This window comes from Capricornis sumatraensis, chromosome 19, assembly GCF_032405125.1.
Source record: "Capricornis sumatraensis isolate serow.1 chromosome 19, serow.2, whole genome shotgun sequence".
Lineage (NCBI taxonomy): Eukaryota > Metazoa > Chordata > Mammalia > Artiodactyla > Bovidae > Capricornis > Capricornis sumatraensis.
The window spans coordinates 8,493,978-8,507,116 of NC_091087.1; the positions used below are offsets into that span (position 1 = coordinate 8,493,978).

Consider the following 13,139-nt stretch of genomic DNA (forward strand, 5'->3'; position numbering starts at 1 on the left):
TTGATGGAAAATAATTTCAAAAATAACATATGTATGTTTGTACAACTAAATTACCTTGTTGTGCACCCAAAACATTGTAAGTCAACTATCAGTTCAGTTCAGTTCAGTCACTCACTCGTGTCGGACTCTTTGTGGCCCCATGAGTCGTAGCACGCCAGGCCTCCCTGTCCATCACCAACTCCCAGAGTTCACTCAGACTCATGTCCATCCAGTCGGTGATGCTATCCAGCCATCTCATCCTCTGTTGTCCCCTTCTCCTCCTGCCCCCAATCCCTCCCAGCATCAAAGTCTTTTCCAATGAGTCAACTCTTCGCATGAAGTGGCCAAAGTACTGGACTTTCAGCTTTAGCATCATTCCTTCCAAAGAAATCCCAGGACTGATCTCCTTCAGAATGGACTGGTTGGATCTCCTTGCAGTCCAAGGGACTCTCAAGAGTCTTGTTCAACACCACAGTTCAAAAGCATCAATTCTTCAGCGCTCAGCCTTCTTCACAGTCCAACTCTCACATCCATACATGACCACAGGAAAAACCATAGCCTTGACTAGACGGACCTTAATTGGCAAAGTAATGTCTCTACTTTTGAATATGCTATTTAGGTTGGTCATAACTTTTCTTCCAAGGAGTAAGCGTCTTTTAATTTCTTCAATAAAATATATTTTTTTTAATTAAATAGCTTTTTGCTGATGTTAATGTCTTAGTTTTGACCACGGTAATACAGCTAAGTGAAACATTAAAATAAGAGGAATGTTGGTTAAGGATATACTACTTTTGCAACTTGTCTATAAAGTCTGAAAGTTTCAAAATAAAAAGTTTATAAACATTTTAAAAAGCCAATTAATTCCCAATGGAAGATGTGAGTGATCCAAATCAAACATCTCTCTCTATGAGCTATACCACTGGGAAACCAGATAGTAGATGAAGGGAAGTATCTTTTTATGAAAGTATTATGAATAATATTTAATAAATGAATTAGGCCCACCAATCATTTCATAACCTCCAGCAAATTAATGGAGGTAGTCAATGATCGCCACGGCTGCTGACATCACACAAAGACGAACCAAAGAACTCTATGTCCCTTATGAGGGAAGTGCACCACCTCTAGGTGCAGTTTCGATCGTTCCTCCTCAAAAATCAAAACTGATGAAACTCTGATAAAGCATCAAGACCCACCTACCCCTCACAAGAATTACAGTGGAAAGGAATGTGTTATCTGATCCACAGAAATCAGCAATATTCAAGCTATGGGAAGCCCTCCAGGATAAATAACGCAGGTTGCAAGGGGAAGAAGAGCGAGAGAAAGGGAATTACTAGGGAATTACAAGCAAAGGAGATCTCAGCGAGAGATCAGCCAATTGCAATGAGACCTGATTCAAACATACAAATTGAAAAAAAGAAATATGGCATTTATGAGACAAGTGGAAATTTGAATACAGGTTTGGTATTTAATAATATTAAGGAATTAAAATTAATTCTCTAGGTGTGATAGTTTAGGGTTTTTTTTTTTTTAAGTTCTAGTTTTTCTAAAAATAAATGCTGAAATATTACAGAAGAAATGTCCTGAAGTTTGGAATGTGCTTCAATATAAAAGGGGGAAGGGAGTGAGTGGGATACAGAGAAACAGTGCTGTCATGAGGTGCTAACTATTAAACTAGGTGATGGAGACACAAAGGTTCCTTATCTACGTACTATTCCATATCTGCGCGAATGGAATGCAAATGGAAACAATAACAAAAAAAATTGGGGAAGTCACCAATATGTGGAAATTAAAACACTCCTAAATAAAATGAGTCAAAGAAGAAACCATCAGGGAAATTAGAAAATACTGTGAGATGAATTAAATTGTAAAGTTTTTTTTCTTTTCAAATGACGCATACTGCTCTTGGGGGTGGAGATGGCGAGCACAAGAAAACTATGAACTGAGAGTCACAGCAGGATGAGTCTGGACTCAGGCTATGGCTCTGCCATCTCCCAGCAGGCAGCCCTAAGGCAGCTATCAAGCTCTGAAGCTCAGTTTCCTCACCTGTGAAACGAAGGTACGAAAACAGGACATCAGGAGGTTATGGTGCAACTGAGCACTAAAGCAGTTGACTCACATTAACAAGTATAAAAAGGACCTTCCCTTGAACAGGACTATCTCCAGAGGGCAAACAAGTTTCTAGGGAAAGAATGGTTCTTTTTCTATAATTGGACCCCACTTATGATAAAAAGTATCAAAAGAAAAATTATTTCCAAAAACTACGTGAATGGCAATGTCCAAATATTCCTCAAGAGTCCCCCCACCTAGCACACCAGACAGATGTCCCTGCGTCAAGAAGACTTATGTAGTTCTGGTGCATCCCTGTCCCCCGGGGCCTTGTACTGGTCTGGTATACCCGCTTCTTCAAATATTTCATTCCAAATAAGACAAAGGTGCTATGCTTCCCAAGGGCAAAACATTTCTGCTGTTGGTGAGGAAGAGGCTAGACTCTCCAGGAAAGGGAGGAAAGGAAGTTCGAGACAAGATAAATGGACAGAAACAATGGGGGAACTCTGTCGGGTCCCTTTCAGGATCTTCTGACAAAAGAAGCCTCGAAGCCTGGGGTAAGCAGGCTGAACAGGTGCCCCTGGTGAGCTGGGAAAGTCAAGTGAGAGTCAAAGGAAAGGGACGGGAAAACAGTTAAATTCCAAGAGAAGCATGAGGGCATGCCCTGACTGTTTTTCCAAAAGATGACGGCAAGACACCAAAGGGCCAGAGCCCCAGAAGCTCAAAACCTTCAGGGAAAAGTCACCATGGGCTAATTCAGGTAGAAATGCTGCTGCTGCCGTCATCCTGGAGGCAGACACTGGAAGGTACCCAGGTTTGAGTCATCACAAAGCGGAGAGAACCAAAAGGGAAAACGTTACCCAAGAACGCAGGTAGGGCTGGGCAGAAGGTGGGGGCCACAGGACAAGGTGCCGGCTCCTCCAGGTCCACAGGATCAGGGGCGTGAGGGGTGTGTGGACCTGGGCCAGGACCCACTGACACGCTAGAAATGGGGTGCAGGTGAGGCAGGGGCTCGTGCAGAGTTTGGGCCAGGCAGGGCCTCGTCCGCCTGGGACCCCCACCTCAGCCTGCACCCCGCTGAGGCTCACTCGGTTCCAGCGGCAGGGGTGAGGTTTGCTCCTTTTAACCAGCAACCCCCTCGCTCTGAGGCTGAACAGGTGGGTAAGCCCTGGAACCCTGGGCTTCCACTCATCCCCTCTCTCGGGCAAATGCCCTCTCAGGAACATTTCTTCTCCAGTGTCCCCTGACCCCTCCTCTGATCAGAGGCTCTGCTTTCCCTCCACGAGGACCCCCACATTCCCCCAGCCCCTCCTCTGATCACAGGCTCTGCCTTCCTTCCACAAGAACCCCCACATCCCCCCAGCCCCTCCTCTGACCACAGGCTCTGCCTTCCCTCCACTAGAACCCCCACATCCCCCCAGCCCCTCCTCTGACCACAGGCTCTGCCTTCCCTCCACAAGAACCCCCACATCCCCCCAGCCCCTCCTCTGACCACAGGCTCTGCCTTCCCTCCACAAGAACCCCCACATCCCCCCAGCCCCTCCTCTGACCACAGGCTCTGCCTTCCCTCCACAAGAACCCCCACATCCCCCCAGCCCCTCCTCTGACCACAGGCTCTGCCTTCCCTCCACTAGAACCCCCACATCCCCCCGGCCCCTCCTCTGACCACAGGCTCTGCCTTCCCTCCACTAGAACCCCCACATCCCCCCGGCCCCTCCTCTGACCACAGGCTCTGCCTTCCCTCCACTAGAACCCCCACATCCCCCCGGCCCCTCCTCTGACCACAGGCTCTGCCTTCCCTCCACAGGAACCCCCACATCCCCCCGGCCCCTCCTCTGACCACAGGCTCTGCCTTCCCTCCACGAGAACCCCCACATCCCCCCGGCCCCTCCTCTGACCACAGGCTCTGCCTTCCCTCCACAGGAACCCCCACATCCCCCCAGCCCCTCCTCTGACCACAGGCTCTGCCTTCCCTCCACAGGAACCCCCACATCCCCCCAGCCCCTCCTCTGACCACAGGCTCTGCCTTCCCTCCACTAGAACCCCCACATCCCCCCGGCCCCTCCTCTGAACACAGGCTCTGCCTTCCCTCCACAGGAACCCCCACATCCCCCCGGCCCCTCCTCTGACCACAGGCTCTGCCTTCCCTCCACAGGAACCCCCACATCCCCCCGGCCCCTCCTCTGACCACAGGCTCTGCCTTCCCTCCACAGGAACCCCCACATCCCCCCGGCCCCTCCTCTGACCACAGGCTCTGCCTTCCCTCCACTAGAACCCCCACATCCCCCCGGCCCCTCCTCTGACCACAGGCTCTGCCTTCCCTCCACTAGAACCCCCACATCCCCCCAGCCCCTCCTCTGACCACAGGCTCTGCCTTCCCTCCACTAGAACCCCCACATCCCCCCAGCCCCTCCTCTGACCACAGGCTCTGCCTTCCCTCCACTAGAACCCCCACATCCCCCCAGCCCCTCCTCTGACCACAGGCTCTGCCTTCCCTCCACAGGAACCCCCACATCCCCCCGGCCCCTCCTCTGACCACGGGCTCTGCCTTCCCTCCACAGGAACCCCCACATCCCCCCAGCCCCTCCTCTGACCACAGGCTCTGCCTTCCCTCCACTAGAACCCCCACATCCCCCCAGCCCCTCCTCTGACCACAGGCTCTGCCTTCCCTCCACTAGAACCCCCACATCCCCCCGGCCCCTCCTCTGACCACAGGCTCTGCCTTCCCTCCACTAGAACCCCCACATCCCCCCGGCCCCTCCTCTGACCACAGGCTCTGCCTTCCCTCCACTAGAACCCCCACATCCCCCCGGCCCCTCCTCTGACCACAGGCTCTGCCTTCCCTCCACTAGAACCCCCACATCCCCCCAGCCCCTCCTCTGACCACAGGCTCTGCCTTCCCTCCACAGGAACCCCCACATCCCCCCAGCCCCTCCTCTGACCACGGGCTCTGCCTTCCCTCCACTAGACTCCCCCACATCCCCCCAGCCCCTCCTCTGACCACAGGCTCTGCCTTCCCTCCACTAGAACCCCCACATCCCCCCGGCCCCTCCTCTGACCACAGGCTCTGCCTTCCCTCCACAGGAACCCCTGCATCCCCCCAGCCCCTCCTCTGACCACAGGCTCTGCCTTCCCTCCACAGGAACCCCCACATCCCCCCGGCCCCTCCTCTGACCACAGGCTCTGCCTTCCCTCCACAGGAACCCCCACATCCCCCCAGCCCCTCCTCTGACCACAGGCTCTTCCTTCCCTCCACAGGAACCCCTGCATCCCCCCAGCCCCTCCTCTGACCACAGGCTCTGCCTTCCCTCCACTAGAACCCCCACATCCCCCCGGCCCCTCCTCTGACCACAGGCTCTGCCTTCCCTCCACTAGAACCCCCACATCCCCCCGGCCCCTCCTCTGACCACAGGCTCTGCCTTCCCTCCACTAGAACCCCCACATCCCCCCAGCCCCTCCTCTGACCACAGGCTCTGCCTTCCCTCCACAGGAACCCCCACATCCCCCCGGCCCCTCCTCTGACCACAGGCTCTGCCTTCCCTCCACTAGACTCCCCCACATCCCCCCGGCCCCTCCTCTGACCACAGGCTCTGCCTTCCCTCCACAGGAACCCCTGCATCCCCCCGGCCCCTCCTCTGACCACAGGCTCTGCCTTCCCTCCACAGGAACCCCCACATCCCCCCAGCCCCTCCTCTGACCACAGGCTGCCTTCCCTTCACTAGAACCCCCACATCCCCCCAGCCCCTCCTCTGACCACAGGCTCTGCCTTCCCTCCACTAGAACCCCCACATCCCCCCAGCCCCTCCTCTGACCACAGGCTCTGCCTTCCCTCCACAGGAACCCCCACATCCCCCCAGCCCCTCCTCTGACCACAGGCTCTGCCTTCCCTCCACAGGAACCCCCACATCCCCCCAGCCCCTCCTCTGACCACAGGCTCTGCCTTCCCTCCACAGGAACCCCCACATCCCCCCGGCCCCTCCTCTGACCACAGGCTCTGCCTTCCCTCCACTAGAACCCCCACATCCCCCCAGCCCCTCCTCTGACCACAGGCTGCCTTCCCTTCACTAGAACCCCCACATCCCCCCAGCCCCTCCTCTGACCACAGGCTCTGCCTTCCCTCCACTAGAACCCCCACATCCCCCCAGCCCCTCCTCTGACCACAGGCTCTGCCTTCCCTCCACAGGAACCCCCACATCCCCCCAGCCCCTCCTCTGACCACAGGCTCTGCCTTCCCTCCACTAGAACCCCCACATCCCCCCGGCCCCTCCTCTGACCACAGGCTCTGCCTTCCCTCCACAGGAACCCCCACATCCCCCCGGCCCCTCCTCTGACCACAGGCTCTGCCTTCCCTCCACTAGAACCCCCACATCCCCCCAGCCCCTCCTCTGACCACAGGCTGCCTTCCCTCCACTAGAACCCCCACATCCCCCCAGCCCCTCCTCTGACCACAGGCTCTGCCTTCCCTCCACTAGAACCCCCACATCCCCCCAGCCCCTCCTCTGACCACAGGCTCTGCCTTCCCTCCACAGGAACCCCCACATCCCCCCGGCCCCTCCTCTGACCACAGGCTCTGCCTTCCCTCCACAGGAACCCCCACATCCCCCCGGCCCCTCCTCTGACCACAGGCTCTGCCTTCCCTCCACTAGAACCCCCACATCCCCCCGGCCCCTCCTCTGACCACAGGCTCTGCCTTCCCTCCACAGGAACCCCTGCATCCCCCCAGCCCCTCCTCTGACCACAGGCTCTGCCTTCCCTCCACTAGAACCCCCACATCCCCCCGGCCCCTCCTCTGACCACAGGCTCTGCCTTCCCTCCACAGGAACCCCCACATCCCCCCGGCCCCTCCTCTGACCACAGGCTCTGCCTTCCCTCCACAGGAACCCCCACATCCCCCCGGCCCCTCCTCTGACCACAGGCTCTGCCTTCCCTCCACAGGAACCCCCACATCCCCCCAGCCCCTCCTCTGACCACAGGCTCTGCCTTCCCTCCACAGGAACCCCCACATCCCCCCGGCCCCTCCTCTGACCACAGGCTCTGCCTTCCCTCCACAGGAACCCCCACATCCCCCCAGCCCCTCCTCTGACCACAGGCTCTGCCTTCCCTCCACTAGAACCCCCACATCCCCCCAGCCCCTCCTCTGACCACAGGCTCTGCCTTCCCTCCACAGGAACCCCTGCCCTCCTCCTGGCTGGCTCTTCGCCCTGTCCCTGCCCCCCACCCCCCCACCCCGTCAGCCCCACCAGCCTTGCGCCCCACAGTCACTTGCTGCCCCCTTCCCCAGCCCCAGGGGCACCAGGCCTGTCCCCGCGGGAGGCTCACTCAGGCCTGGAGGCTAAAGCGCGGTCCAAGCCCTACAGCAGGAGAAACCTGAGGCCGCCTCCGGAGGGAAGAGGGATGGGACTGTAACCCTCTTCTTTCCACCTGTGCCCAGAAGGAGATGGCTTCACCAGCCAGCCGTCACCCTCACAGGAAGGCCTGTGTGATCAAAAAGGACTTCGGTGCCTGCCCCATCCCAGGCCGCCTGGCCTTCTCAGGGCCGGGTCCACAGACAGGACCGGAGCCCCAAGCACCAGCCTCTGTGCTCTCGTTCCACTGCGGTGGCTCAGGAGGGTCTTCCCAAACACAGCCTGAGATCCAGATGATGCCATGGGCTCAGGCCACGGAGACAGAGGACCTCTGCGCAAGTCTGTGTGTGCAAACCCAGGCCACTAGTTCTCCCACCTCCAGGGGCTCAGCAGCTCAGGATCAGGGAGTGGTATGGGAGGACCCAGGAACCCGCACTTCCAGCAAGCCTGACGCGGGAAGGGCTCTGTAATGGGGACACGTGTGTGTGCTCAGTCATTTCCGACTCTCTGTAAGCCTTTGGACTGTAGCCCTCCAGGCTCCTCTCTCCATGGGATTGTCCAGGCAAGAATACTGGAGTGGGTTCCCACTCCCTTCTTCAGAGCATCTTCCCAGTTGGGGGACTGAACCCACGTCTCCTGCATAGCAGGTGTTTTCTTTACCACTGAACTATCAAGGAAGACCCTGATATGGGGACATACCACATAAATAATGGTACAAGTAACTAATTCACTGCACACTGCAGTCAGGACACATGGGGCATCCCAGATAAGCCACTGTCCAGAGACAGTGGCACGCCTCTCCAACTCAAGTCTGCTCTCGCTGCACAGACACCATTTACAGAAGGCCCACTCCATGTCCACCAAAGCAATGACATCGCACAGGACAGATCCCAGCTGTGCACTGCATCGGGTCCCTGTCCCTGTGGCTACCAAAGACCCTGAACAAACTCCAGCCTGACAGTGGGGAGGACAGGGAGGTTCAGACATAAAATGACTCACAACTGAAAGCTGCCATCCCAGACTTTGGGGCCTGAAGGAGTTTCTCCCGCAGACAGCCTCCTCTCTGCGCACAGCTGACACAGTCTCACACCCACAGAACCTCCCCAGGAAGGAGGCCCATTCTCTCCCCAGAAAGCATTCAAGGAATTTAACTTGGGAGCTGGAGGCGCTGGGGCCTGAAAGTACCATTGTCCCAGAGGCCTCCCCACCACCCCCACCAAGGACCGTACTCAGCTTTTGAGAACCCAGGTCAGGGAAAGAGAACGTGAACAGGCGGGTCCACAGGGAAGGGGAAGGGTTCCGAATTCCAGGAAGCTCTTCGAGGTCGCGGAGACCAGAGATCGCTCCGGGATTCCACTAGGAGGGGAATGCAGGGGATCATGGGCATGTTGGGGGTGACCCCAGTTATAAGGGTCAATTGAATTTGTCAGCTGAAAATAAATGGTTTCCGGAGGCCTAAGTATTTCTGGCTACAGGAGTAGCAGCTGAGGAAGAACAGGAAGTGGTACACGTGTAAAGACAGAACCTGGGGCCCCACCGGCTCTCGCGGAGTATACCGCGGTACACAGAGCACACAGCAGGCTGGCACTGAGGGCCTCTGGGTTAGGGTGCCCCCGCCCTCCTCAGCTGCAGGGGGAACAGGAGCCAGGAAATCCCGCGGCCCTGCCCGTCGCATCACACTTGCTGACTCGCCAACGGGCACCCCTGACAGCAAGCAGGCAGCATCCCTCAAACGTGGGCCGTGACAGAAGTAACACCTCTGTGCTCATTAAATACTCAGACCCCCAGGCCCAGACCCAGATGAGTCAGTCAGATGTGTTTGGATGGAGCCTGAGAATTGTTGGTTTGTTCAGTTTTTTAATTCCCACTATTAAATTGTTATTTTTAATAAGCTTCTCAGGCGATCCTTATATAACTTTAAAAAACATAAGCACCAGCATACTGTAAAAGCTATGAAGTTGGGAAGACCTGGGTCAAACTTTAGTAGCACTACATAGAAATGTGTGGACTTGGGCAAGGTACTTCTCTGAACTTCCCGGTCACTCATTTGTAAAACAAGGGTAATTTGTAAAACAACAATCAATGTGGCCAGGAGGGTCAGAGTTACTCAAAGGCGTTCTTCAAAGCTAACCTAAAAGGCAGGAATAACCGGGAGAGTACAAGGGGCTTCGTGGAGGCTGACCAAGCCTAACAGCCTTCACCTCCGAGGTCCCGACCAGCCCGGACACAGAGGCTGAGGAAAGGCGGCAGCACGGAAACAGTGGCTCAGCTCTGGACAGGGAGCGAGGTCATCTGTCTTCCGGACGGGTGTGGCCGTGAGGTGGACTCTAACACCAGACACAGCTCCGAGATGGGTCTGCAGTCAAGGCGCTCTCGGGGTTGGAGAGTGTAGGGAAAGAAGAGACTGCAGCGTCCCAGACAGGTCTCTCCTGAGGGTCCAAAACTTTAGGGAGGTGCCGGGAGAGAGAAGCAGCAGGAACCCAGAGAAGTACACTCCCTGGGTCTAACTGCGCACAAGACTCGAAAAACTACTCAAGGTCTCAGTCTTTCCATCTGGAAACGGGTTAATTTTTTAAAACTATGCCAGTCAGTTCCGTGGGATGGCACCCGGCTGGGTGGCCGGCTCCCAGCTCACAAAGGGAATGGACGCCGCTGCCCTTTTATCTGATGTGTGCCTGGCATGTCAGAACTTAGGGGCAGTTTCACTCTGTTGTCCCAAGAGGAGATGTTATCTGAGACCGAGGTTTACATCATCCCTGTGTAGGTTGCTTAAGTCGTTCAACACTCTGACCCTCGGAGCCTGGACAAGATTGGGGCTGGGACTTGAAGCTGGGGCGCCAGGGAATTTCCCTCCTTTTTACTAAGAAAGCAGGAGCCGCGAGGGAAGAGGACGCCCGGCGGCCGCGGGATGCCAGCCCGGGGATCGCTAGGCTCAGACGCGATGTCTGAGGGACAACTCAGGGACTGCGGACCCCACGCCGGGACCTCTGCGAGGGCTTCCAGGTCTCCGCGCTCCGGGCCGCAGGGTCCCCGCGTGGGCTGCAGCCCCCCGAGGCTCGACCCTCCGCCCGCCCGGAGTGAATCGGCCGTCCTCGGTCTCCCGCCCCGCGCAGCGCGCTCGGCTCACCTGCTGAAGACTAGGCATCCCAGGTGGTTGATCTCGTGGTCGGAGCGGTGGCGGCTGTAGTCCTCCCACAGGTCCTTGAAGGCCGTCACAGCCAGGATGAAGAGCACGGGCGCCAGCGCCAGGCCGGGCTGGAAGGCGTTCACCGCGGGCACGAAGTTGAGCAGCGCGATGAACACGAAGTACACGTTGGCCAGACGGTGGAACTGCTCGAACAGGTTCTTGGGCAGGAAGGACAGCAGAGTGTACTTGGTGGTCTTGAGCCTGTTGTCCGCCAGGTGCTGGGCGCCCCCGCGCAGCCGGCGCCGCGGAGCGCCCTTGCCCGCCGGCTCCTCGGCGCCCGGCGGCGGCTGCAGGTTGGAGCGCACGGTGCGCATCCGGCCCTCCCGGCGCCGCCGCCGTCCCGGGGGCCCGGGCTCCTCGGCCGCCGCCGCCGCCGGCTCCCGCTCCATGGCCGCGTGTCGCCGCGCCCTGCTGCTCCGTCGCTCGCGCCCGCCCGCGCCAGCCTCCTAGGTGATCATCGCCGGCGGCCCGGGCGCGGCGGCGCGGGCTCCCCGCCTGCGGGACGCATGGGAGCGCGGTCAGCGGCCGCCCCGCCCCGCCCCGCCCCGCCCGGGCCCCGCGCCCTCGCGCCCTCGCGCCCGCCTCGGCCTTTCCGCCCGGACACTCCCGGCTCCGCCCCGCGCCCCGCCTGGGACCCCGCGGAGAGCGGGAAACCAAAAGCCGAGGCCGAGGTAGAAACTTCGGAGCGGCTTAGTTTCGTTTCCCGGAAGCATCAGTGCGGGCTCCGGACTCGGCAAGCGCCCCCGCCCCGAGAGGAGACGGGAGACGGCGGGGTGTGGGAGGCACCGCGGCCCCCCGGGAATGGGTCTGGGGGCCCGGCTGGCACCGCCTCCTGGAACCAGCTAGAATCACAAGGCACATGGGCCAGAGCATACCGATGCTCCGAGTTTTAAAGCTCATTTATTGAGGATATCTGTCCCTGGGACCCCGAGAGGATTCTTCTTTGGCTGTACAACTCCTCGCTACCCTGCCCGTTTACACTAACCTCTTGCGCGAACTAGACTGAACTTTCATGACCATCGCTGCCTTTCCTTACTTCCCTAAATAGGATTCTTTTTTTTCCCCCTTAATTGAAGGGAGGAATATTTCGCTGAGCAAAGGGAGGCTGGTTTGCTCTATTTCAGTCTCTTTTCCTTTCTGGTAAACAGTGAGGGCGAAAATACACCTTCTGTGCTCTGGCTCTGAAGTGGCCTCTCTGACCCGGACAACGACGGGGCATTGGTTGCTGTGGGAGGGCCCAGGCGGCTGTGACAGCAGTGGCTGGAGTGGCAGAGGGCGCCCTGCAGGACCCCAGGCGCCAGCGAGGGCCGCCTGGGGCGGGGCCGCGCCAGCATAAGGTCGGGGCGTCCCAAGCGGGCAAGCCCTTAGGTCAAAGATGACCCTGGCTCTGTCTTCCCCTTTAAAAGCACAAGTGTGAGAAGCAGGGATATCTTGCCCAGCAGACCATGGCTGGGAATTCGGGTGAGACTGTCAGGGGAAGCACACTGATTGAAACCGCCCACCCTGGCCAGGCACCATAGTAACTATTTGCATGAGTTGTTTTACCACAGGAGGTCCTGGTAAGGAAGAGGGAACTAATAAGCCTCCTACCAACCAGAAGAGTTCGGGAAAGGTCAAAAGGAGACACCACTTGTCTGACCACCTCCCAGAATCCTTCTCTCTGGCATCCATCTTGGCTGAACAAGGTGTGCACCACCAGGAAGGACTCAGTCAGAATGATTGGCTGAAGACAACCCAGAAACTAATCCCATCACCATAAAACCTGAGACTCTTCTGGGTTCCCTTACCCTCCTGCTCTCCACCCTTTCCCAATAAAATCTCTTGCTTTGTCAGTACATGTGTCTCCTCCGACAATTCATTTCCGAGTGTTAGACAAGAGCCCAGTTTCGGGCCCTGGAAGGGGTCCCCTTTCCTACAACAAGATGAGCACGTTTGGGTGCTGCCTGTCTGGACTCAGGAAACTGTTCGCCTCCTCCTCCTCCTGCAAGCCAGCGCCTCGCGTCTCTCCCTGTGCCGGAGCGCTCTGTCATCTCCCCGGGGACCAACTCAGCAGCCTGGCCCAGCCTGGGTTCCTCCCTTGGGTGCTTGCTGACAAATCACGTTCCTGGCTTTGTGTAGATCACTTACCTCTTCCCCATGCCCCTCTGTCTGGACGGTCCTCACCTCTACACCCTGGCCTACACTCCAGCCAGCCAGGCCAGGGGCTCACACCTCTACAGGGAACCTTGGCATGGAGCACAGTGTTTACTAGACTCCAGCTTGAGGGAGGTAGAGTGCCAGATACTAAGGAAGTCTGTGTCACAGATCAAGGCTCTTCCCTGCCCCCATTGCTGGGTAGATGTGTAGAGGCCCAGATTAGAGAAAGCTTTGACTAAAGTGCCTGCATTTTCCGAGAAAAAAATCAGCTCTCACAGTGGGCCAGTGGCATCTCAAATTGAATATTAACAGCCCACCAAGAACCACAGCTTCCGGGATCTCCAGTGATTAACACGGATCCACATTTTCCTCCATCCCCCAGCTTGCCGAGGTCCCAGAGCCTGCTGGCCCTCTTTACTTCCCAACTCTCCCTGCTTTCCCGTCTC

The 13,139-nt window shown here is 57.6% G+C and overlaps 1 protein-coding gene across 1 annotated transcript in view; it reads right to left on the reverse strand.

Annotated features, from left to right (window-relative positions):
• Nucleotides 1–10,946, reverse strand: part of ATP10A (ATPase phospholipid transporting 10A (putative)) — a 180,744-nt gene extending 169,798 nt beyond the window's left edge. The window contains exon 1 of the mRNA XM_068991490.1: nucleotides 10,498–10,946. Within this exon, the coding sequence (XP_068847591.1) occupies nucleotides 10,498–10,946 (449 nt within the window). The remainder of the gene's footprint in view (nucleotides 1–10,497) is intronic.
• Between the last annotated feature and the right edge of the window lie 2,193 nt (nucleotides 10,947–13,139).